Source organism: Chlorocebus sabaeus, chromosome 23 (genome assembly GCF_047675955.1).
Source record: "Chlorocebus sabaeus isolate Y175 chromosome 23, mChlSab1.0.hap1, whole genome shotgun sequence".
In the NCBI taxonomy this organism is placed as follows: Eukaryota; Metazoa; Chordata; class Mammalia; order Primates; family Cercopithecidae; genus Chlorocebus; species Chlorocebus sabaeus.
In genome coordinates, this window is record NC_132926.1 from 49713147 (window position 1) to 49739019 (window position 25873).

The following is a 25873-nucleotide window of genomic DNA, read 5'->3' on the forward strand; positions in this document are numbered from 1 at the left end:
CTGGGCAACATAGTGAAACCCTGTCTCTACAAAAAAAATACAAAAAGTTAGCTGGGTTTGGTGGCAATTGCCTATAGTCCCAGCTTGGGAGGTTGAGGTGGGAGGATTGCTTGAGCCCAGAAGGTTGAGGCTACAGTGAGCTGTAATTACACTACTGCACTCTAGCCTGGGCAACACAGTGAGACTCAAAAATTTTTTAAAGTGTATATATATATGTATATAGATACACATACACACACACATATGTACATATTTTTATATGTGTATGTGTGTATGTGTATCTATATATATATAAAGGCACTACCAGAACCATATGTTTTAACACTGAACTATATTCTTATTTGTCCATAACTATGTATCTCATATCTATTTTATGATTGCTTTCATCCATGTAGGTAAATCCCTATAACTAGAATGTAAGTTTCACAGATAGGAATCAGGCCACCTAGCTGATAAATACCAATAAACACCCAGCACAGTCCCGAAGGGCAGAAGTGTTAGACACGCTCAATGTTGTTGTTGTTTTATCCATTTAAATTGACTGAGATTTGAAATGGACTTCTTGACTTGAAGGGCAAAGGATTAAGGGATGTTTTGTCCTGGCAGCCCTCTGAGAGCTTGAGTTCATGGCCACTCTAAGCCTCTAGCCATAGCTAGAGTGTCTGCTTCTGGAAAAGGTCCTGAAGGCCAGGGATCGGGGAAGCCCTCAGGGTGAGCAGTGGCATGCCCACCATCCTCTACAGAGTTCTGCTTTCCGCACTACATGCTTTGGTGCAGGGCATGCATAATGCTACTGAAGCCACCATAGTCTTCTTTAGGTGTCCTGAGCAGACTGTTACCTATCTCCTAGCCAGGAATGCTCTGCCCCATCCTCTCCACTCATTTAAATGAGTCCTGCTGTCCTCCCTGGCTTGGACCTGCCTCCAGCCATGGGCCACCCTGCTCTCTTTCTCTGTATTGCTAGCACACAGTGTCTCTTCTTAGATACTTACCCTTTCTTCCCTTATGCCATTCTTTATCTTTTTATCTAATCCTCTTGCCCATCTTAGTTACATTCTATGTTCCTTTAGAATTGGGGCTGTGTCTTATTTTTCTTATTTCCTCTAGGAGCCAGCACAGGGCATGGCACACTGCATATCCTCACGAACTGTCAGGAGGTGTGGCTGCTTCCACAGGATATCAGCTTTTCCTTGTGGTCACCACCTTTCAAGCATGTGCTTTCAGGCCTTAAGGTTCTAGACATGACACAGAGCAAGACTAAAGACATGCATAGCTTCCTCAGCAGTCTGTGGTAAGATTCAGGGTACAGTGGAGAACCCAGAGTGGACTAACCCTGAAACATATTTTTTCCACTTAATCTGGACATTTAAAAATCATCAGTACATAGCTGTGTCAGTGGTTTGGAGCAATGCCAATAGAAAGTTGATGATAAACTTGCAAAATAAAGGGAACTAATATTTAATGAACACTTGCTATTTGCTAAGCAGTTTACATATATTATTGCATTTAATTCTTATAAACAGCCCTTTAAGGTGGATTTTATCTTAGAATTTAATCATGATTGTGTTCCTAAGGCATAATGCAATGCCTGGTACATAGTGGGCACTTAACAAATATTGAATTAAGTTAAATTCCATAAAATCAAGAATGCATAGCTGATCTCAAGAGGAAACCTCTGCAAATGCTTACCTCCACAGAATCAAATATCACTGCTGGTACAGCTATGTTGTTCATTTTTGCAGCTTTTTGGATGATATCTTCAGCCTCTCTAAATCTTCTCTGGGATATCAGCCATCGGGGAGATTCAGGAATGAACCTATAATTTATTTGTAATATTTAATAATTTTTCACAACAGCAGGGTTGGATACTATTAAATCTCAGTTTTCCCCAGATAGTTGTAATTTTGTAGAATTCTAGTTTGTCTTTTTAAAGCGAGTCCACATAAGATTTCTATTGGAGCATAGGAATAAATAAAAGCACCTTCAAGTTTCAAACTTCTGATCAAATTATAAGACTGATCATCAGTTGTGCTTGAGACCAGGACCAGACGATAAGGGGTGACATTAACTATGGGCATGTTTGAGCCAGGACATCTGGAGAAGTTCATCCAAAACTTATAGGCATTGTGGCTCATAAAAGAAATGTAGCTACTAGACTGTAAGTTCCCCTAGAGAAGAGACTGTCTTTGCAGTGGGTCCATCCTAAGGAGAATTGCTGGTGTCCCAGCTGGTGACGTTCACAATTTATTGGGAAAAGGATGGCCAGGGCATCTGTGTTCTTGATCTTTTCCTTTAGTCAAAAGAGAAGGTGGGGGCACTGACACCCGCCTGTGTGGGGTCCCCATGGCTTTCAACACATTCCCAGATCAGCAAGTGCCCAAACCAGTTTTTGCGAGATGAGCCCCAATGTTGTCTTTTTGTTAACGTCTAAAAGCTTGTTGTTTTAAATTACATAGTCTATTCCCATTTATAGCTGATGCTCAAACACAGTTGCAAATAATAGGACTTCTATTCTTTCTAAATTTTTATTTCTCAAAATCTTTTAGCCATTCTCCTGTCAGCTCTCATTTTCCTTACCTATTGTTAGTACAGATGGTCCCTAACTTATGATGGTTTGACTTACGATTTTTCTACTATAGGAGAAAAGTGATATGCATTGAGTAGAAACCTTACTTTGAGTACTCATACATACAGCCATTCTGTTGTTCACTTCCAGTACAGTATTTAATAAATTACATGAAATATTCAACACTTAATTATAAAATAGGTTTTGTGTTAGAAAATGTTGCCCAACTGTAGGCTAATGTTAGTGTTCTGAGCATGTTTAAGGTAGGTTGGGCTGAGCTATGATATTTGGTAGGGATGCAGGGCAGGCAAGCCCCAGAGTGGGGTTTGGCCCATGAGGGTTCTTGGCTTTGCCCAGGAAATAATTCAAGGGCAAACTGGAGTTGGAAGAAAACAGCTTTATTGAAGAGACAATGTTATAGCTCAGTGACTGCTCCTGCAGAGCAGGGCTGCCCCACAGGCAGAGTAGCAGCTCAGGACAGTTTTGCACTCATATTTATAACTACTTTTAATTACATGTAGATGAAAGGGCAGTTTATGCAGAAATTTCTAGGGAAAGGGTAGTAATTTTTGGGTCATTGGGTCATTGCCATGGAAAGGGGCAATAAAGCCTGAGTGTTGTCATGGCAACAGTAAACTGACATGGCACACTGGTGGGCGTGTCTTATGGAAAGCATCTTCTGCCCTGGCTCTGTTTTAGCTGGTCCTCAGTTTGGTCCGGTGTCCAAGCCCTGGCTCTGGAGTCATGTCTGGCTTCCTACCTCAGTAGGTTAGATGTATTGACCTAGAATATTCTCAATTTACAATCAGCTTATTGGGATGTAACCCCATTATAAGTCGAAGAGCATCTGTACTTACTTAGCCTAGAAAACAAATTATAAGTAGCAGACACAGAGTCCTCTATAATTAATTGGCCCAAATCCACACTAGGAATAAGCTCAGAGCAAAACAAATGACGAACTAGCAGGTCCCCTCTCCAGCTTACTAGCACATGAGTTGAAAAATGAGCTCAGTTTGCATTTTTCAGAATATGTCTTTAGTTGGTCCCTATAGGAACTACAATAATATTAGGTCACCGACTTCCAGTAATTAGAACTGTGTTGTCCAATAGAAACTTCTGAAATGTTCTGTATCTGTGCTAAGACAGCACCCACTAACCTCATGTAGCTATTGAGCTAGTGTGATTGAAGAAACGAAAATTTAATTTTATTTACTTTTAATTAATTTTAATTTAAATAGCTGCATGTGACTGGTGGCTACTATATTAGTGCAGAATTGGAGATCTTACTACACAGCCACGATATACCTCATGGATAGATGCTTCTACTTTGGGCCAGTATCTTTCTCCAACCAGATTATGCTTAGAAATATCCTACCTTTTTTTCTACAGATCACTGGCCTCAGATTCTTAATGTTTAATCAGCTAGAAATTGCATAGCTTTCCTCATGTTTCATCTATGGCCTGCTTCCCTACCCCATCCCCACCCCCTATACATATACTCCATTCACACCTGTGGCCACTTACTGCCAAGCCTTTTAAAGGAAACTTGGGACATAAAAAGTTCCCCAAACCACCAGCAATGCCTCTATGTAAGTTTATCTCCCATTTCTAGCCCACTGTACTCAGGGCCACTGGTATCTCTAGTTTTGAATTGCTTTGATATTTTTTTGTGTGTGCACATTATCTCAAATCTAGCTGATCATTTCAAGAGTCAATGGAGTGCCAAATGAAGTTGCACACTATAATCTTTCTGTAGATTTAATTCAGACTAAACAGGAGTGAGGTGTTGCTGGAGAGCTTGTCTCATACTGAGCAGGCGGCAGGGTCCATGTCAGCTCTAAGCGTCCCCCCATATTCCAACCACTAGACTGATGAGCATCCCTTTGGGAAGCCCCACCTGCAAGGATGGGATGTTCAGAAGAAAGCTATTTTCTTCTACAGGAAAATGATAAGACCACGGATAAACGTTCAGGGGGAGCACTCAGCTTTTCAGTGCTGGTCCCGGGCTGGCCTCTATCTGGGTCAAGTCCTGTCCCTGGTACAGTATGCCCATAGCCAGGAGCACTCATGGACTGGCCCCTGGGAAACAGAAGAAAGAGCTCTCCTTAGGGCAGAGTAAGCAGGCTCCCTGTGGGATGGACCTTCTCGCTGGAAACTCTGGAGGCTAACTCTGGAGGGCTAATGGATCAGAGCTGTTCATTCCTCGCTGTGACATATGGTCCTGAGGCAAATCCCATCCCTACTAATCTCTGTACAGCCAATCAGGGGCCTTACATTGTTATTCTCTCTCTCTGTCTCTCTTTCTCTCTGATAGAGTCATACATTAATAAGATTGATTACAACTTTTTTCGAGACAGCATCTCATTCTATCCAGGCTGGAGTGCAGTGGCATGATCATATAGCTCACTGTAATCTTGAACTCCCAGGCTCAAGGGACCCTCCCACCTCCACCTCCTAAGTAGCTGGGACTACAGGCACTCACCACTGCACCCAGCTAATTTTTTATTTTTAGTACAGACAGGGTTTTGACATGTTGCCCAGGCTGGTTTTGAACTGCTGGGCTAAAGTGATCCTCCCAGCTTGGCCTCCCAAAGTGCTGGGATTACAGGTGTGAACCACCATACCTGGCTAATTATAACACTTTGAAAGTACTGGTCCCTTAGGTCAAAATGACAACTAGAGCCAGAGCACATAGTTTATTAAAATCATTCAGCTGAAGAGGCAGAAAAAAACCTTTGAATAATCTTGTCTTGTGTCTTGAGAGAACCTCTAGTCACTAACATCTTTTCCAATAAATTCAGTTAGCAAGCGAGTTGTGGAGAGAGGGACAGATGATGATGATGATAATTACTCTCATTCAGAAAATTGCTCTGCTCTTGTAAATCTGGGATGCTTTCCTTGGAGGCACAGCTATGTAGATAATGGCCAACCCTTATTCACTGCTCCTCAGGCCGGGTTTCCTGGTCCTCAGACAGGGTTCCAGAGGAGTGTTGCAAATCAGAATAATTCCTAACCTTTAACAAACTATCAACTCCACCTGCACACTTCATGCCAAGAATTTACACTGGTAAATCACAGCACTCTTACAGATCGTGAGAATACAGGGGCTTAGAGTGAGCCTACCTGACCTGCGCTGTCTAGTCAGACAGGTGGCCTGCCTGTCAACCTCTATGACTGCCTAACAGATGCAGTAAGATAAAGGCCTAGACAGCTTCCCAGTCAGGAGGTGTCCAAAGGACAGGGCAACCATGAGGTCTAGTCTAAAATGTGAGTTCCGAAAAATGATCAAAGAAGCTGGTGTTATGTGTAAGCAGGTAGAAGTTATGCAGTTCAGTGAAACTAGTCAGTGCTGGAGGATTTGACTTTGATATAATGAAATCAAACCAAGAAGAATTAATGAGAGAGAAAGAGAATGAGAGACAGAACCAGACCCACCAATGGAAGGAATCCCTTTCCTCTTGCTTAAATATGAAAAAGCAAGGAAACAGGAAATCCCCAAAAAGAGGGTATGTCTGACACCTTATTCCATGATTTTTAATTTATTCTTTCACCTGAAATCTCCCAGATAGTCATACTGGGTAAGACTGCGGCCAGAATCTTCAAACTTTGTTATTCCTATAACTGTTGTGTTATACTGAGTTGAAATTGAGTTGGGAGGTTGTGGGAGGAGAGAAGAGAACATTTCTCTAACAATTTATTAAATAAAAAGTAATTTTCTCACTCTTCAAGACATAGCAGATAAATAGGCACACTACCATAAGTGCTAATAAATAGGCTTCCCTTTCATAGATGCTAATCATTATATGGTAGGGAAGCTTGAAGAATTACATTAGTAGGATAGAGTGAGATTTTTCTAGAGAGAGAAAAGTGATGAAAGAGCAGGGGGCAGAGTTAAAAACAACAACATCCAACACCACCAGCGCCACAAATAAGTAGCAACAGACAAGAGTGGCTGGTGTCAAGGAAGAGATTGGAATCCTGAGAATGTGCTTTTTAGGACAATGGAGACTCAAACTCCAGCACACAGGCCCACCCACAATGAGGCAAAAACTCCCAGCTTGGAAACTGGCCTCTGCGAGTTCCGTGGAGGTCATACAAGCCCAAGCTAGGTCAGCACCAGGCTCCAGGTGTGTTCCAGGTGTACTGACCCGCAGCAGAGGGCCTGTCTGGGGACGAGTCACACTCACCACCACAGCGGGACGCACAGCACTCCCGGCACCGTCAGCGCCAGCAGCAGCATCCGCCAGTCTCTGATGAAGTAAGCAAACAGTGGCAGCAGCATATAGCCAACTGCAAAAAATGTGCACACTCCTAATGTAGAGAATATAATACGAACTGACTTGCCAAGAATTTCTGTTCCTGTTCAAAACAAGGGAGGAGTATTAGCATATTATCTCACTTTAATATTTGCTTTTTATATCATTATGTGGCAGTTAGAGTTCAAACTATCACCAATTAGAAAAGGGGAAAGGCATTTGCCTCATTGCCCAGAGCAGGCATGGTCAGGGTAGAGGAAGGTGGGAAGTGATCCAAGACTTGGCAACTTACAGAAGGCTGAATTTCCATGAGATTTTAACGGAGCCATAGATTTATTTATTTTTAATTAACTTATTATTATTATTATTATTATTATTATTATTATTTTGAGACAAAGTCTCCCTCTGTTGCCCAGGCTGCAGTGCAGTGGCGCGATCTCAGCTCACTGCAACCTCTGCCTCCCAAGCTCAAGTGACCTTCCCACTTCGGCCTTTCGAATAGCTGGGACTACAGGCGCACACCACCAGGCCTGGCTAATTTTCGTATTTTTGGTAGAGACAGGGTTTTGCCATGTTGGCCAGGCTGGTCTCGAACTCCTGATCCACCTGCCTTGGCCTCCCAAAATGTTGGGATTACAGGCGTGAGCCACCATGCCTGGCCAATTTATTTTAAGGCCATTCCATGTCATAAAAATATGCCCAGCCCCAAGAGCTAATCCCTTCTGAGAATGCCACATTTCCAAAATAAGAGCCCCAACATGAGAAGCAGAGAGAACGTTTCAGGAGACAAACAGTGGCTCTTCTGAGGGGCCATGTGGGGTCACGGTGTGTGTAGCCTTTCCAACAGTTCTGAACTGCAAATAAACAGACATTGGCCCATCAGGAAGCAGTGGAGAGTTCACCGTTTCCAAGACCTCAGGACACACTTACCCATACCTGAGCCCTGAGAAATCAGCTGGAGTGAGCTGGCTCTGGAGGTGCACAGACAGGCCTTCAGCACCCAGGACTGAATTCCCTGCAGCCATGCTGTGCCCAGAGATCAGCCCAGGCAGACACAGTCCATTTGGGCCAAGGAAAGAAAAGCAGGAGCTGTTCTGCCGCCCCTGCAGGCAGCAGCCCTAGACCTGGCCACACACCCATTGAACTCCACAGAGCTTTCCCTGAACAGCAGAAAGGCCCATGACTGCTTGGTGCGGGCACTGCTTTTTGGGAAAGGACATGCAGGCGACTGTTGGCCTCTGCTCAGTGCCACAGTGGATCACTCAGCACCAGATGGGAGTCCAAGAACAAAGCTCCTTCTCTTGTCACGGAGCTGCGGGCCCTTTCCAGAGTCTGCCCTTGGTTCTCTACACCTAGGGCGGAGATTTGACCAATGGCAATGGCTCTGCCTTTTGTTGGGGATCTGCCCACACTACAGAGAAGTGACCCGGAAGATACAAAACAGATAATTCAAAGGTCATTCATGCTTGCCTTTCAAGAGAGATTTTCTCAATCATGTTTATATGTTCTAGGCACAGGTGAAGGGATTAAGAGCTCATTCCAGAGAAGCAGCAAAATTACTACGTTGGCTGGTTTCTCATTTTACCACCTACCTGTTCCCATCCCACCCCACTCATTCTCCCTCACTGTTCATAATTGAGAGATCTGCCTTAGTGGGTCCCTCTCGAGAGGCCATTTAAAAACCCGGACTGATAGAAACAGCCAGTACTTTGTGCCTCCTGCATCCCATGTTGGAGACAATTGTCCTAACCACCCAGAGCATTGCTCAGCCTATAAACCCATTTCCAAGGATAGGGCCTGACTTCTTTGAGGATCATGAGTATGATTTCCAGGTCTTTTCTGACCTCATTAATGACCTTCCTGCTATGCACTGGTTTCTAAACCCTTTGGCTGTGATTATGATGTGGAAATAAATAGAGGGTGCTTTATTCCTAAGCAGAGATTCAGAAGTGAAGCAGCAGAGGGTTTGATTTTGGAAAAGAGAGAGTGTGCAGGATCAAGTGAGAATCTTGTAGAATTGTGAGGCCAGAGGAGCTTTATCCTACCTTCATGACCTTGTTAAGAAAAGAGAAGTTACACTACTGGGTTCCTGGATAATTTCCCTCTCTAAGCGTGAGTCTCAGACCAGAACAGTTATATAACTTTGCAGAGTGCGTGTTGGGGACAGAGACTTTATGGGTCTCTCTCTTTGCCTTCCTGTGGACAGCATGGATGGTACAAATTGAAACAATTCCTTTTTAGCCCTACTTTCTGCTCTCTGACTTTTAGGCAGTCACCTTTCCTTAAACAGGATCACCATCTTCACAGCTAGCATTTTTTTGAGTAGGTACTTTGAGACAGGTTCCAGGCTAAGTGTTTACATACATTATCTCTTTGACCCTTCACACCAGTTATGTAAAAACTAATATTCCAGGCGAGGCACAGTGGCTTATGCCTGTAATCCCAGCACTTTGGGAGGCCGAGGCACGCAGATCACCTGAGGTCAGGAGTTTGAAACCAGCCTGACCAATACGATGAAACCCGTCTCTACTAAGAAAACAAAAATTAGCCAGGCATGGTGGCATGGGCCTGTAATCCCAGCTACTCGGGAGGCTGAGACAGGATAATCACTTGAACCCAGGAGGCAGAGGTTGCAGTGAGCCGAGATCATGCCACTGCACTCCAGCCTGGGCAACAAGAGCAAAACTCCATCTCAAACAAAAACAAAAATAAAAACTAATGTTCCTCCTACTTTACACATAATTAGCTGAGACTTCAGAGTTAAAGCCAGTTGCCTAAATTCATGCACGTAATAAGTGGTGCACCAGGATTCAAGCCTTATTTGCTCTATGGATACTGGTCTACCTTCCAAAAAAAAATTACTGGGGGCATGACTTGGCCTTATAACGCAGTTCTTCAACTGAGATTCCAATAGAGACATGAAGGGAAATGGGTAAGGCCATATCCTGATTTCACTTTTACAATTTTCTTTTCTTTCTTTCTTTCTTTCTTTTTTTTTTTTTTTGAGATAGACTTGTGCTCTGTCGCCTAGGCCAGAGTTCAGTGGTGCAATCTCAGCTCACTATAACCTCTGCCTCCTGGGTTCAAGCGATTTTCCTGCCTCAGCCTCCCAAGTAGCTGGGACTACAGGCGCTTGCCACCACGCCTGGCTAATTTTTGTATTTTTAGTAGAGATGGGGTGTTGCCATGTTGGCCAGGCTGGTCTTGAACTCCTGACCTCAGGTGATCCACCCACCTTATCCCCCTTTCAGAAGTGGAGTTGCCTTTTCCCTTCCTGGGCTTGTCACTGGAGGCCAGCCAGCCCCCTCTGAGGAATGCTAGGAGAGAAGCCTGATTACACAGATCTTTCATGGCCTGCAGCTGCCACGAGCTTTCCATGTGGCAGTGAAACAGATGACAGTGGTGACTCCTGCTGTGCTGACTGGGGATCCCTGTCCTGGCCCCCTGTGCTCTGTCTGCCTCTTCTGTCTGCTTTGCTTCTAGGGCAAAGCCTGGTTGGTCTTGGTCTGGCTGGGCCTCTGAGTTTCTCCTGGGAGTGAAACATTGACATCTAAGCCAAAGGGACATGACCTGGCTAGGATGAGGACCAGGATAGCCTTAGGAGTATTGCCCACCACCTGTCACACCCATCTGAATCTGAGCACTCTCTCCAAGAGGGGGTGACTTAGAGAGGGCCAGGCTGCCTTCCGTGTAGAGCAGTACCTGCCCCAGGAACTGCCGGGCCCATTCCATACAGAGGCAAGACGTGCACCTTCATAAATGACCAACATAGGCTCTGAGTAGACCCCAGCTCAAGAAACGAGACTGTAGTGCAGCTGCCAGGATATGAGGTAAGAGCCAGGAACCCTGGGCTAGGAGCGTCCTCCATCTGGCAAGGGGAGAGCCTGGGTTCCTTGATGCTAAGTTGCTACTAGAGTGACTGTGATAAACCCTCCTTTGTGGAGATATTATTATGAAGACTGAGACCATGTATGTAAAGTGCCTAGGAGGGTATCTGGCATGTGGCAGGTGCTCAGTAATAATTATTCTTTATCCTGGTCAAGCAGTTGAAATGTGCTACATGTCAGGAGAATGATGGAAAGTACAATGCCTTTGATGCAAAAAGGCCCAGTGAAGACAGCAGAACCCCTCTTCAAGGCTTAACAGATGTTCCCCTGCTCAGGGCTTCCCCTCTCTCTACACCAATCACTCTAGTCAAAAGTAACATTTCCTATCTCTGTGTATACCCAGTAATATGTGCCCCACTCCCTTGACCCATGTACCCATGTCCCCATGTCCACAGTGACAGCTGCATTGGCTGCAGAGGCACAACCAGGCAGTAAGCTCCTTGTGAATAGACAGCCGTGAGTTCTTGCTCTTCCCTGGATCCTCCCAGTTCTTCCCTCTCATGGTGCAATGCAAATAAGGTATGCCAACAAATTTCTGCATCATGTTTATGGATTTATATGCCAGCTCATCCCTTGGAAATTTTGAGGCAACTTCAAATTTAAATACAATAAAATAATGGTAACATTAAAGTAAGATATAAAGAAAAATAAAAAGTTGTGCCTTGCTGAAAAGAACAAAAATATGCAGGTGACTATTTTGAAAACAGTTTGGCAGTTCATCAAAAGGTTAAATATAGAATCAGCATAGGGCCTAGCAGAGGTCCTACCTTATACCCAAGAGAATTAAAAACATATATCCACAAAAATACTTATTCTCCAATGTTCATAGCATTATTCATAACAGCCGCAAAGTAGAAACACCCAGATGTTCAATGACTGATGAATGGATGACCAAAATGTATTGTCTTCATCCAGTGGAATACTAATTCATGCTACAACATGGATCAACCTTGAAAACAAGTTAATTCAGTCACAAAGGCCACATAATATATGATTCTCTTTATATCAAATGTGCGGAATAGGGAAATCCATTAAAAGCAGAATGTAAATTAGTGGTTGCCAGGGGCATAGGGAAGAGGGAAATGACTGCTAATTCGTATAGGGTTTCTTTTCAGGGTGATGAGGAGTTAGATAGTGTTGCTGGCTGTACAACTTTGTGAATATACTAAAAAACACTGAATTATACACTTTAAAAGTATGAATATCATGGTATGCAAATCTGTCATGAACTGAATGTTTGTGTCCCTCCATTATTCATACATTGATCCCCTGACCTGATAGGATATAGGATTAGTGTCCTTACAAGAAGAGACACCAGAGAGTGAGCTCTCTATGGCTTGCTCTCTCTTGCTTTCCCTCTCTGAGCACTTGCGCAGAAGAAAGACTTAGAGAGAAGGCAGCTATCTGCAACCCAATGGGAGAACTCTCACCAGACACTAACCCTGCTGGCACTTTGATCTTGGACTTCTACACTCCACAACTGTGGGAAATAAATTTCGGTTGTTTAAACCACCCAGTCTACAGGATTTTGTTATGGCATCCCAAACAAGCTAAGACAAAATTATATTTCAACTTTTCAATTTAAAAACAGTAAAAAAATATATATATATGGCTGGTAAAAGCTGCATCATTGATGTAGTTACATTTCAAATTTGCCCGAGCTTCCTGGTAGCCAGAGTTGTAAAGGAAGATGCCATCACTTACATACCTATCAAAAGGAGGAACCTCTAGACATCAGAGGAAGCAAAGCTTTAAATGGTTCAGCATGCCCAAAGACATGTCACATGAGAGGTTGATGTTAGAAGTACTGAAAAATACTGAATTAATGAATCAGTCAGGACAGGAGGTAATTAACTTTTTGTGTTTAAGCAGCTAGTTATGGGGGATAAGAGGGGCTACTGATGGTATTCTACCCAGAAGGCCGTTGACAGGTGGAGGGCATTATTTCTGGGCAATAGTAGGAGATTGTGAGGGGAGCTACAGCGTGGGTAAGGTTAGTGTCCTTGGTCCCAAGTGGTCATTTCCGCCTAAACCAGCATCATTCCGGCAACACCATCACGTCCAGGCATGTCTGCTTTATGCCGTGTTGGGTAGCACTGTTCTGTCTTTCTCTTTTCTAGCTATGACTCTGGCAGCCTTGATCATTTTTAAAAAGCAGCACAAAACAAGGACTCATTTCTGCACTGCTTTGACAGTGAGAGGAATTTGGCTTCCCAAGTTAATGTGAAATTATCATGCAGGGTTTTGCCAACACTTCCTTAGGGCCAGAGGGCGGAAGCGAAGGCACTTACCAAACTCCTCAGCCCAGACCACACCCTTTGGTTTATTTTAGTCACGTACAACCTGGAATTAGGCTATTTTATCCCAGAAACACCAGAGAGCGCTGCTGCACTGTAGGGAAGCTAGCAGCCACTTTGTCTTTGTACTGTGTCCCCCAACCCCAGGCGCGGACTGGGGTGTCCAGCCATTCCAAAGCAGGCTGGTTTTTGGGGACAGTTAAACTTTCAGACCTGAGAACCCAACACAGTGAGTCTCATACCAGGACACAAAAGCCAGCAATTTCTTGCAGAGCACAATGGAGTAAAACTATCACCGGAGAGGCTCCCATAGCACCCTACAACAGGCCTGGCCCCAGGCTGATAGCAAGCCCTCAGAGGCCTGGATCCCGGCTGATAGCGAGGCTGCTGCACCCAGGGTCTTACGTACTGACTGCTGGCTTGACTGATCTTCCATGGCCTTACTTTCCCCTTGGCCCTCTTACCATTCTTCACCCTGCATGTGGGACCACACGCTGCATGGGGAGCTGGGAGGAGAGTAGATGATAGTGTCAGAGCCAGGGGGCAGCCCTTTCCTGTAGGAAGCCTGGGGTATGCTCTCCCTGCTTCACCCACTCACATAGGGGAGGCTTGGAGGCCCCAGAAGCACACTGTGCCACCAAAAAGGCAGATCTCAATGCTGCCCATTCTATAGAACTGGGGATGCCACCACCTGGCACAAGTCCCACCTTGTTCCCATTCCCACAGAGAGAGCTTCTCTGGCTTCACCGTGACTCTCTGCCCTTTTGTTCTAGATGGTCCTTCAGGTCCTCCTGGGATATCGGCCTGCTGGTCACAGTCTTCTGTTTTGGGGAGGCCTGTTTGGTTTTTGGTATGTGTCTGGCCCAAGCAGAGCCACATGTTGGGTTTTTCAGGCTTAGGGAGGATCATCACACGGAAGATGGATTCTGGGGACTTTGAACATGAAGACAATAGGCTTTGCCTTGTGTTCTTGGAGCCACTGGGGACTAGGAGGTTGTAATTCCTGTCCTAAGATCCTCCAACCTCCAGTTTCCAACAACACTGGCCTGAAGCTCCCTGTGCCCTCTACACAAAAGATCTTCAAGAAAATCTTACCCCGCTCCTTCCCCCTGCAGGAAGGGGAGCAGCCTCCTCCTGCTGGGGCCTGCTGAAGAGTGTGCTATCTGCTGGGACCATGTGGCTCCAGCATGTTCTTCCCACCTTCTCTCCTCCCTCCTCCCCTCTGCAGACACTGAGGCTGAGCCCATGGCACGGGGCTCTTTGCAAATAATTAAGGGAGTAGAGTTGGAATATTTCCATCCTGGCAACTTGACAGAAGGTATACACACCATCAGTTAAGACAGCACAGCATCTCCAAAGCCAATGAGTCCTTCAGACTCTTAAGAAGCAATCAGAGTCACCTAACCAGATTCGGACTTTTGAGGCAAGAAGAATCATTAGACTTCTATTAAAGGAGTATTAATAATGATGCTGTGACAATAGGGACAAATTGGGATGGTATTGAGCCACCTAGAATATATTATCACCCTAGAGATGATGGGAACTGGTGTCTACTATCCCAGAGATACCCCTCACCTCTGCTTCTCTCATTTGCCCATTTGCTGGGCTCAGAGAACACACTCTTTCACTCCTGTGGATGACCCTCATCAACTTGCCTGGAGCTCACCTAACTCCCTCCCAGGAAAAGCTGCTGAGGGCCCCAGGGACCTCCTCATGACCTTGTAGCTGATGAGTCTTCCTCATGCAGCCTGACAGCAGATGGGGCTACTATCAGTGCAGGGAGGCTTGTCCTGTGCTTAGCTGATAGACTCTGGGGTGGGCTCTGACTCAGAGTGAGGCCAGATCGGCCCAGTGATGGCGGGCTGGCACTGAACTCCCCCTGTCTGCAGGAGCCTCCCCACCTGTGTACTGGCCACAGTGACTACCCTAAGTCCCTTCACAGGCAACCAGGAAGAAGTCTCAAGCCTATACAACTCAGATCAAAGACATCCTCAGGCTGCCCTTCCCCTAAAATGTCCTCCTCTGTGCCTCTCTTAAGCCCTGTGCTCCTGAGAATATGTCTCAGCTGTTGTGCAGCTGGTTCTTAATGGCTCCAGCTCTTCCTCACCATATTTCAGGGCTCAGCACAGAGGTGGCTCCCTGTGAGTGCCTGCCTTGCCCCTGACTTGCTCCAAGAGCTCCCTCCCAACACACATATATCCAAAGGCTTTGGAAGCACAGCCCAATGGCCCAATGACTTCCTCTTTCTGGGCCTTTCAGAGGGTTGGAGGGAAGTACCCCGTGTCCCAGAAGCCATTCCTACCTAGTATGAAGGCTACCACATAGTTGGAGATCTGGCCCATGCCCACGATGAGAAATAACACAGTGAACATCTCCCAGCTGATGGAGAAAATCTGCAGGAAGCTGAAGCCAGTCTGTACAGCCATGGTTGCGAAGAGAACGTTCTTCCTGCCAAACCTAGAGAATGCAGTATAACCAAAAACATGAGATGTATAGGTTGCCAAGGTGTGTTGCAAGCCCTGAGTCAGGCATCAATGCAGACTTAGTGTTTTTTCAGGACTCTGGCAGACTTTTTTCCCTGTCACACCCTCCCATCTTCCTCCTTGGTGAGGTCTCAGGCATCTGTCTGCTCAGGAGATAGCTTTTGAGATTCTCAGCTTCCTGTGGAGTCACCATGCCTCAAAAGCACGGAGCAGCATACGCAAGGACCATGTGGAAATATGCTCTTTAGAAAGAGCCACAGATAGACGCTACCAGCACATTTCTGGAAAGTGGGTACAGCACAGATTGCAGATATTTCTTGAATCAGCAACATGAAAATTCTGTAAATCCAGAACTAAGAGTCACTCTGCAAGTGGTTTTTAACCTTGGCTGCACTTGAAATCACCTGGAGAGCTTGGAAAAAATACTGATGCCAGCACCCCACCTCCCAAGATTTTAGGATACAGTTTGGGTATTAGGATTTTGGAGTTTCCCAGATGAGTAGCACACAACCAAAATTGCAAACCACTGCTCTGTGGGAAGGTGTAGCTTTCAGCAATGTCTTTCAGTGACACTGAAGTTGGTTTAAGTGTTACCTTCACATTCTGGTAGTGATCAGTGGGTAGAATGGAGCACAGGTGTGAGCAAAACAGCTTTTCCTGCCCCATTTTCCAAACTCAGGTCTTTGGCTGTTGGCTTGGGCTGGGAAGCTTTCCCCAACACTGCTATTTAGCACCCCCAACTTCCTGCACTGGTCACCACAGCACATCCAGGGGCCTGTGGAACACTGTCTCCCGGGGCTGTGATGTTGCCTCCTCAGGCCCTGTAAGCTCTATGAGGCCCAGAGCCAGCGTCAGCTCTGTGGTCTCAGTGTCCAGACAGGGTCCAAGCCATAGCAGCAGTGTGTGCACAATTGGGGCTCACTGTCTGGCTGCTGGCTGTTTGCAGACAGATCCTGTGCCATCCACCCCTGCCCCTGAGGTGGTGGTGGAGCAGGGAGGGCAGTGGTAATGGCAGCGTCATGTTTTGTCAAGGAGTCTGTGGTATGAGGACCCCACTTTCCAGTGGGGTCAGTGGCCCCTCCTCACCACTGGCCAAAGCCCTGGGAGTATGAGGCTGAGGGAATGGAACAAAAGTGTGTCCAGGTGAAGGGGACTGAGGGCAGGGTGAATAGGAGACATCAGGGCTACTCCTATCACTGAATCAGTGGCCTGAGGGTCCTCCCTTTCTCTGGGTAGAAATACCTTGAATTCAGTCCAGCCCCAAGATAGGCAGTGATCGACAAGGGACACCATCCCACCTTCCTCCCCTCCCATGTCCTTACCTGTCTGACAGTTGCCCGGAAACGAAGGAGCCGAGGAGCACTCCTACGAAGAACAGGGAGGTGGTGAGGGGCACCTTCCAGTTGTCCTCACACACCAGATTCCACTGCCAAGGAAGACAGCATGAAGCGTGAGCCCAGCCCCAAGGCAGACCTCAACCCCAGCCCAGCTCCGAGGGAATGTTAGTACGGCTGCCAGGCAGACTCTCCTCCCCTGTGCCAGGATATTGCCTTCGTGCAAAGGGCATAGGCCTTGCAGCCCTGGGTTTGACTGGCCTGTGCTGGGACTGTGGTGAGTAACATGGGGCAGGTCACTGCCCTCCCTGAAACTCAGGATCCTCTTCGGAAAGGGAGGGTGATGCTCCTACTCTGCTCGTGTTACATAGCAAGAAGCCAGCCGAGGCCATGGCTGTGACTGGTGACCCCTCAGCTGTGAGGCAGTCCAAAGTAAAGGTGGCACTGCATCTTCAGAAGCCAGCCTAGTGCAGAGGGGAGGTGTTTGAAAAGCCCGAAGGGCAGGGCAGAGGGCACGGCCACTTAGTCCAGGAGTAAAATTTATTTTCCCCTGTTGAAAAGTGCAAGTTGTTCCAGGAGCTCTGTGACTTTATTTTCTGAGCAGACCCCTCCAAAAAATCATGTGGTCTCTGGTCCACTCATGCCTAGAGCAAGCTTGTGACCTAATTCAGGGCCCCATCATTCTGGGGCCTACTTATTCCTCTCCAGGGCTCCCTGGCTCCCCCTCTACATCCCTACACCCTCCTTCCCATCCGGCCTTTCCAGAAGTATGGTCCCTCCCATTCCCTAGGGCCTGTGGGCTGCCGCTGCCCTAACAAGTCCCTGCCAGTGCATCTACAAAATGAGAGTTTCAGTCAGAGTTTCAGTTTGACTTAAGTTAATTAAGCAAAATCAAGGGAGGTGACAAACATTTCAAAGTGTGTTTAGTGACCTTTCATTTATTAATAAATAAATAAATAAACAGATGCCAATGAGCACTTCGGGCTTGGGTTCTGGGGCTGCTGTCTGTGGCAAGCTGATCCAGTCTGGAGAAAGACCCCTGCCTCCCACCCAGCCCTAGTTCCATCTTGGGTGGGGCTGCTTTTATAGCGTTCGCCAAACAATTCCTTCTGAATCCTCATAACTCCCTTGAAAGTGTGGATTTAAGCACAAACTCACATATTTATATCACACCTCATTCTGCAGCACACAGAGGCGTTTATAAAGACACATACAAGAGAAAAATGTAAAACAAAAAGCTAAGGGAATTGGGGCAAATGGAAAATAAAGAGGGGGGAAGTTGTAAAAACCAAGCCTGGGGTAAGACTGACCCTAGATTATCCTGTCCACAGGCCTGCCTGCTTGCCAGACGGGGCTCCAAAACTGGCTCTGTGTATCCCAGCAGCTCAGTTCTCAGAAGGGTTACAGTATCTGAAGTAGTTCACTTATTCGCAGAAGCACAGTTGTAAAGAATACTGAGATCCGAAAGAAGTCTCTCCTATGTACTTCTTCCACAAAGGAGTCACTCTGTGATGCCGAGGATAATGTCCTCGAGAATAGCCCTGTCCTAGAGACAATAGCAGGATTCATGAGGCCGCCTCTCACAGGGCTCACAATGCTGGCCACGGGCAACGCCCAACACAGCTCTGCAGAAGAAAAATAAGTTGGGCCAGGAACTCAGCACTCTGCCATTCAGGCACAATCCAAGGATAAATCTGAGACTGTACCCAGAGTAGGATTGCCTCACCTGGGGCTCCTGCATGGGCTTCAGGAGAAAGGGAAATGAATCCTCTAAAACTGTATAGCCAGATTAATGTGTTCTGCCAGTGCATAGACCAGAAGTGGTAAACAAGACGTGTGCCTGCATTCGTGGCCATCTACCTCCAAAAATAACTGTCCAAAGTTTCATTTAAAAGCTTGGGATCTGCTTCTGACTTAGAGAGATGAGCAGTTGAGGCCCCAAAGCCTCATGATGTGGTGTGACCCATTTTGCAGAAGATTAAACTGAGACTGTGAGAATGGGATTTGTCTGAAGTCACAGCAAGTAAATCAGCATGATAGATACCTCTTTAGGCCTCAGAACCCAATCTTGTACCAGTGTCCTGCTTGGACCTGTACTCTCTAAGGCAGGACAAAATGAGCTTATTAAATATGATGCCCTACACTTCTTCAAAGAATGTGACACCAGGAGACAATTACCCAGGACTAGGAGTAGAAGGCCTCCATCACAGCCTTTAGCCTTGGACAGAGCCAAGAAGAACTCAAGATTGGTAGAGGTATTAACATGCCAACCATCATCATTCCATCTGCAGTTAAGCAGAAAAGCTCTTTCAAATATAATGTGCTCTCCTTTGTAGTTTTTCAAATATTTCTCTGTCTGGACTTTGCCTTAGGGCAGGATAGATAGGATTTAGAGACAGAAAGGAAAGGAAGGCTGTTAGATGTGGAGCCAGGCATTGCATGAGCAAAGGGTGGGACTGGGAACTGACTACTTAATTTGCAAGGTCCAGGGCAAACTGAAAATGCAGAACTCCTTGGTCAAAAATTATTAAGAATTTCAATACAGCAATGGCAAAGCACTGAAATCAAGTGTGGGGCTCTGTGTGACTGCACAGTTGCATGCCCATGAAGCTGGCCCTGGTAGGGGGTCAAACCCGTTCTCCAGGAAATGAAGCAGAGGCAGGAGTTCTGAATGGGGACACTGGGAAGAGGGGTGAGGTGAGGGCCAGCTCCCATCATTCTCCTTCCTGTAGGCTCTGCATTGATGGCTTTCAATCCCATTCCCTCCCTGAAGAGGGGCCCAAGAAGCCCTGTTTGCATCATGCAGCACAGGAAGAGCCATGCACACGCAGTGGCCGTTTGCCCCAAGCCCATGCAGGGTGCTATCTGCCTTTGGAGACCCTGCTTACAACCAGCAGGGGAAGGCAGCTAGACTGCATGGCTGCCCATGGTTGACTCTAGGGCAGGGCTCTCCTTTGGGAAGTTATGGTGCCGAAAGTGTCTTTTTGGAAAGCTGTGAGGGGCCTGGTATTAGGACACAGGATTGGCAGACGAAGTTCTACCTGGAGCAAAGGGCTAGAGTCCAGTAAATCAGCTGCCGGTCCTAAGAGGGGCCCTTTAGAAAGGGCTTTTCTTGGAAACCAGGCCCTGCTTGCCCCTGGGCCCTTCAGATTTGAGGGATATGTCCTGGGTCCCCACTAGCCAGGGCCACAAAACCTCCCTGTGGTTAACAGTGACATGGTGGGCCCAGTGGGAGACAATGTCTTCCTTGATGGGAACAGAACTGTCCCTGTGGGTCCCTGCACAAGTTTGTACATACATGCACACACACACATACATACACATGACCAGCGCAGAGGCTAATGGCGGATGTCCTGGTGAGCAACTGGCTGGCATTGCTTTGGGGCTGTGCTTTCAAGTCAAACCCTAACATTTCTGAAACATAGCTTACCTCCCCTCTCCCTGTCCCTCTGATGGGGCCTCCCAGGGTTACTATGTCTGTCCCATCAGCAGGGTCCCAGACCAAGTTTCTTACAACAGAGCAGAGTAAGCTCCGTGTAACTGGGCCACGTGGCCTTTAGCTCTAATTTAAGAAACAAAAATCCAGGGGACAAGGTAATAGGGGATGGGAGGTCACTCTTGGCATAGAGGGATGTGCCACCCCCATGCCTCCCTGTAGTAAAGGGAGTAATGGGAAAGACAATAACAGTGTGTGGAGTGCTCACTGAGTGCCATGTATTATCTCAGGGGATCTCAGGGTTGCCATGTGACATGGGTACTCTTTTTATCCTCGTTTTACAAATGAGGAAATGAAGACACAGAGCAATAAAGCAACCAGCCCAAGTTCTCCTAGTGAATTGGTAAAAAACAAAACAAAACAAAACAAAAAATGCTTAATCATTGATTCAACTGACATTGAGCACCTGCTCCAGGCCAGGCTCTGTGTGGGGCACAAGAAAGACAAGGTCCCGGCCCTCACAAAGCTCAAGGTCAAGCATACTTTACAGGACAGATGTGCACAAGTGCATGCATGAGACCAGCAGCCCTGGGTGGAGTGGGCCCTGTTCTGGACCACTTCACCCTTGCTCTTTGACTAGAGAGGAAAGAGGCACCCCCTCCTCACCACCCTCCAGCAGAAGGACAGAGTTCTAAAACTTGAATAATCTGTATAATCACATTTTAGATGACTTGTGTTTGCATAGTGCTAGGCACGCAGTGGGCACGCAATTAGCAAATTGTTGAATGAATATTGAACAATTAATTAGGAGTCATAGAAAATCAGCCTGGAAAATGTGGTTCTTGGGCTGAGGAGTATCACACACTGCACTTGGAAAATCACCCTCAGCCTTGAACTAACTCTCCAAGTAGCCGAAGTCCGGCAGTTTTAGCTTTTACCAGAGCTATAAAGGACCATAAAGATAAGTGAACCCCATCTGACCTGCACGGAACTGAGAACGCTGGAAGGTGGACTGGTGTTCAGCAAAGAACACAGGCTTTCTCAGGGTCTGCAACTTTGGACAGTGTGATGTTGGGCAATCCATTCACCTCTATTAGCCTGCTTCTTCACCTTCAAAAAGATGACAATAATACCTGCTCCTGGGTTTGCTGTGTGCATTGGATGGGAAATGTCAGTGGGGCATCAGACACATTACAGGCCTCATTAAATGGTAGTTCCCCTTCTACCAGCCTCATACTAGTAGAGTATTTTATTTGTCCTGAGCAAAATCATGACTTGGAACACATGGGTGAATAAGCAAAGCGGGTTACACTTAAATCTGACTAAGAGAAAGAAATTCGAAGAAATAAAAATTATTCCAGCCCATTACTAAAAGCTAGAAAAGCTCTTGTAAAAGGGATTTTATGAATGGAATTCAATCCCAGAGATGACTGTAAGTGAAAAATTAGCAATGGTCCTTTTAAGAATAAAAAATTGATTTCTATAGTATCCTCTCATAGTTATCCTTTATTCCAGAGAAAAGTAAGAAGTAGTAGTTAATAATGGACTACACATCCACCCCAGTTCTATCTTTGTCACTTGATTTTGACTTAAAGCTGGGAATTCCTTGACCATCTGAAAAAACAAAACAAAGGAAAAAAAAAAAAACAAACCTGGTTAGTTAATTACTTTTTTGTAACAACTTTATTGAGATATAATTTATACACTATAACATTTACTCTTATAAAGTATACAATTCAGTCATTTTTAGTATATTCACAGACTTGTGCAACCATCAGCAATGATCTGATTTTAGAATTTTCGTCACCCTTGAAAGAAAACCCATACCTGTTAGCAGTCACTCCTCATTCTCTTCTTCTTCTAGCCCCTGGAAACCACTAATCTACTTTCTGTCTCTATGAATTTGCCTATTCTGGACATTTCATATAAATGGAATCATACAATATATAGTCTTTTGTGACTGGTTTCTTTTACTTAGCTTATTTTCTAAGTCCATCTGTGTCATTGTGCAGTGTATCAGTACTTCATTACTTTTTATGGTTTAATAATATTCCATGGTTTGGGCTGGGTGCGGTGGATCACACCTGCAATCCCAGCACTTTGGGAGGCCAAGGTGGGTGAATCACCTGAGGTCAGGAGTTCAAGACCAGCCTGGGTAACATGGTGAAACCCTGTCTCTACTAAAAATGCAAAAATTAGCTGGGCACGGTAGCATGTGCCTGTGATCCTAGCTACTTGGGAGGCTGAGGCAGGAGAGTTGCTTGAGCCCAGGAGGTGGAGGTTGCACTGAGCTGAGATCACACCACTGCACTCCAGCCTAGGCAACAGAGCAAGACTCTGTCTCAACAACAACAACCATATATATATATATGTTATTTCACGGTTTGGGTCTACCACATTTTCAATGATCCATTCATCAGTTGATAAGTATTTGGGTTGTTTCTACTTTTTGGCTACTATGAATAATGCTGCTGTGAACATTCACATACAACTTTTTGTGTGTACATATTTTCATTGCTTTGGCGTATATACATAGCAGTGAAATTGTTGGGTCATATGGTAAGTATATACTTAACCTTTTGCAGAACTCCTAATCTGCTTTCCAAAGTGGCTACACCATTTTACAATCCCAATAGCAATGAATGAGGGTTTCAATTTCTCCACATTCCTACCAGTACTTGTTATTGTATGTCTTTAATTTTCGTCATCGTAGTGGGTGTAAAGAGGTATCTCATTGTGGTTTTGATTGCATTTCTCTAATTACTAATATTGAACATCTTTTGCATTGACTCTATTGATCAATTTGGAGAGCACTGCCATACTAACAATCAGTCTTCTGCTCCATGAACAGAACATGGGATGCTCTTCCACAGTTTTTTTTTTTTGTTTTTTTGGAGATGGAGTCTTGCTCTGTGGCCCAGGCTGGAGTGCAGTGATCTCAGCTCACTGCAAACTCCACCTCCCAGGTTCATGCCATTCTCCTGCCTCAGCCTCCCGAGTAGCTGGAACTACAGGCACCCGCCACCACGCCCGGCTAATTTTTTGTATTTTTTGGTAGAGATGGGTTTCACCATGTTAGCCAGGATGGTCTCGATCTCCTGACTTCGTGATCCACCAGCCTCGGCCTCCCAAAGTGCTGGGATTACAGGCATGAGCCACCACGCCTGGCCGCTTTCCCACTTTTTAAGGGCTTCTGAAATCTCTTTCAATGACATTTTATAGTTTTTAAAGTATACATTTTGCAAATTTTTGGTTAAATTTATTCCTGAAGTGCCTCCTTTAATATTTTTTGTAAGACATCACTGCTAGAAACAATTCTCTCGAGTTTTGTGTGTTTTTGAATTTTTTTTATCTCATTTTTGAAAGACAGTTTTGTTGGATGCATGATTCTTGGTTGATAGTTTATTTTTCCTTCAGCACTTAGAATATGCCACTCCACTGCCTTCTGTCCTTTATTGTTTCTGATGAGAAGTCAAACGTTGATCTTACTGGAGTTCTCTTGTATGTACCTAGTCAAATATTTGCTGCTTTCAAAATTTTCCCTTTGTTTTTGTCCTTTTTTTTTTTTTTTTGAGCAGTTTTACCATGATGTATCAGGGTGTGGATCTCTTTGTGATTATTCTATTTGGAGTTTGTTGAGCTTCTGAAATGTGTAGATTAATGTTTTCCATGAAATTTGGGAAGTTTTCAGTCATTATTTCTTTGAGCATTTTTTTCTGACCTTTTCTCTCTCTCTCCTCTCTGAGTATTTCTATTATGCATATATTGCTATATTTAATGGTGTTCCTCATTTCTCTGAGACTCTATACATTTTCTTCATTCCCTTTTCCTCTGTTTTTTGGATTGCATAATTTCCAATCCTCTGTCTTCAAGTTTGCTGATTCTTTCTTTTGCCTGTTCAAATCTTCTGTTAAGGCCCTTGAGTTACTTTTTAATTTCAATTATTGTACATTTTTACTCCAGAATTTCTATTCAGTTCTTTTGTTTGTTTGTTTGTTTAAGAGACAAGGTTTCTTTCTGTTGCCCAGGCTGGGGTTGAACTCCTGGGCTTAAGCAATCCTCCTACCTCAGCCTCCTGAGTAACTGGGACTATAGGCACATGCCATCATGTCTGTCTCAGCTTTGAAAATATAAATGTAATTTTTCTCTCTTTATTGCTATTCTCTATTTGATGCAATATTATCATCATACTTTTAAAAGCATGACTTCCTTTCATTCTTTGAACATATTTATAATGGTTGCTTTAAAGTCTGTTAAAATCTGACATGTGGACCCTCTCAGGTAGTTACTGTTGCCCACATTTTCCCCTCATGTATAGGTCATATTTTTCTGTTTCTCTGCATATCTTGTAATTTTTTTGTTAAAAACTGGACATTTTAAATAATATCTTGTAGAAATTAGGTACCGTCACATTCTTCCACCCCCATTTCCCTGATCTTTCTTCTTCTTTTTTTTTTTTTCTGAGATGAAGTCACATTCTATTGCCCAAGCTAGAGTATAGTGGCATGATATCGGTTCACTGCAACCTCCACCTCCTGGGTTCAAGCAATTCTCCTGCCTCGGCCTCCTGAGTAGCTGGGATTACAGGCACCTGCCACCACGCCCAGCTAATTTTTGTATTTTTAGTAGAGATGGGGTTTCCCCGTGTTAGCCAGGCTGGTCTCGAACTCTGGCCTCAGATGATCCACCTGCCTTGGCCTCCCAAAGTGCTAGGATTACAGGTGTGAGTCAGTGAGCCACCCAGCCCAGCCTGATCTTTCTGTTAAGCTGTCTGTCTCTGCTGGTATCACACCCAGCTGTTAGCTTCACTAATTGCTAGCCAATTGCCTTATTCATTTCAATAATGCCCGGGGGGGGGCATATATTGTCCCACAGTCTAATCCAATTGACGTCAAGCCCCTTTACAGTGGTAGTTTTTGAGGCAAGTCTATAAGGTTTGAAGGGCTGCTCTTAGCGGTCTCTTTCTCGTTTTGTTTGTTTGTTTTCTGTTTTTTGCTGGTAAATTAGCTGCATTATGGGTTCACTTATTGCTCTAATGGAGTTACCAGAATCCTCTTAGTTGCTTACCACTAAATTCTCCATTGTTCTTGAGAGCAATCTTAGGCTGTCCTTTCACACACTCTATTTCAAATAAAGTTCGTTCCTGTGGGGACAGCTTTAGAACTCCGTTCTTTTGGAGTAGCTCTCTCTTCTGGGCAAAATCTCTGAGTTTCTGTTGTAGAGAAGTAGGAAGGGAAAGTGGCCCGTTTATCTCAGAATGACAACCCTACGTTATGAGTAGGACACTGAGTGGAAGTGGGAGCTTGGTGTTGAACCTCTGCCCTATGAATGACCTGGGATAAGGGCAATCAAGACTCTAATATTCTCAACTTGTGGCACCTGGATTAGAGTCTCTACTATACGAATAGGGGGTGGGTGGAGGATGGGAACCTATGATCCCCTGGTTGCACTCACGAGGATTTTTGCTTCTGTGGTTTGGAGTTAAGAGAATACAGGGATGGGGTGGGGGATGGGCACTGGTTGTCCCTCTTAGTGGGATGCTGTAGCCCTTCACTGGAAGCTGATGGGAGAGAGAACTCTATTTTCTTGGCCATACCCACCTAGGGTGGAACTT

At 45.3% G+C, this 25873-nt stretch overlaps 1 protein-coding gene across 2 annotated transcripts in view; it reads right to left on the reverse strand.

Moving 5' to 3' along the window:
- Window positions 1-25873, reverse strand: part of SLC22A4 (solute carrier family 22 member 4) — a 49417-nt gene that overhangs the window by 13872 nt on the left and 9672 nt on the right. For both annotated transcript variants that reach the window (XM_008014360.3, XM_008014361.3), the window contains exons 2-5: window positions 16812-16915; window positions 15309-15463; window positions 6754-6925; window positions 1690-1816 (exon numbers count right to left, since the gene is read on the reverse strand). In XM_008014360.3, the coding sequence (XP_008012551.1) occupies window positions 1690-1816; window positions 6754-6925; window positions 15309-15463; window positions 16812-16915 (558 nt within the window). The remainder of the gene's footprint in view (window positions 1-1689; window positions 1817-6753; window positions 6926-15308; window positions 15464-16811; window positions 16916-25873) is intronic.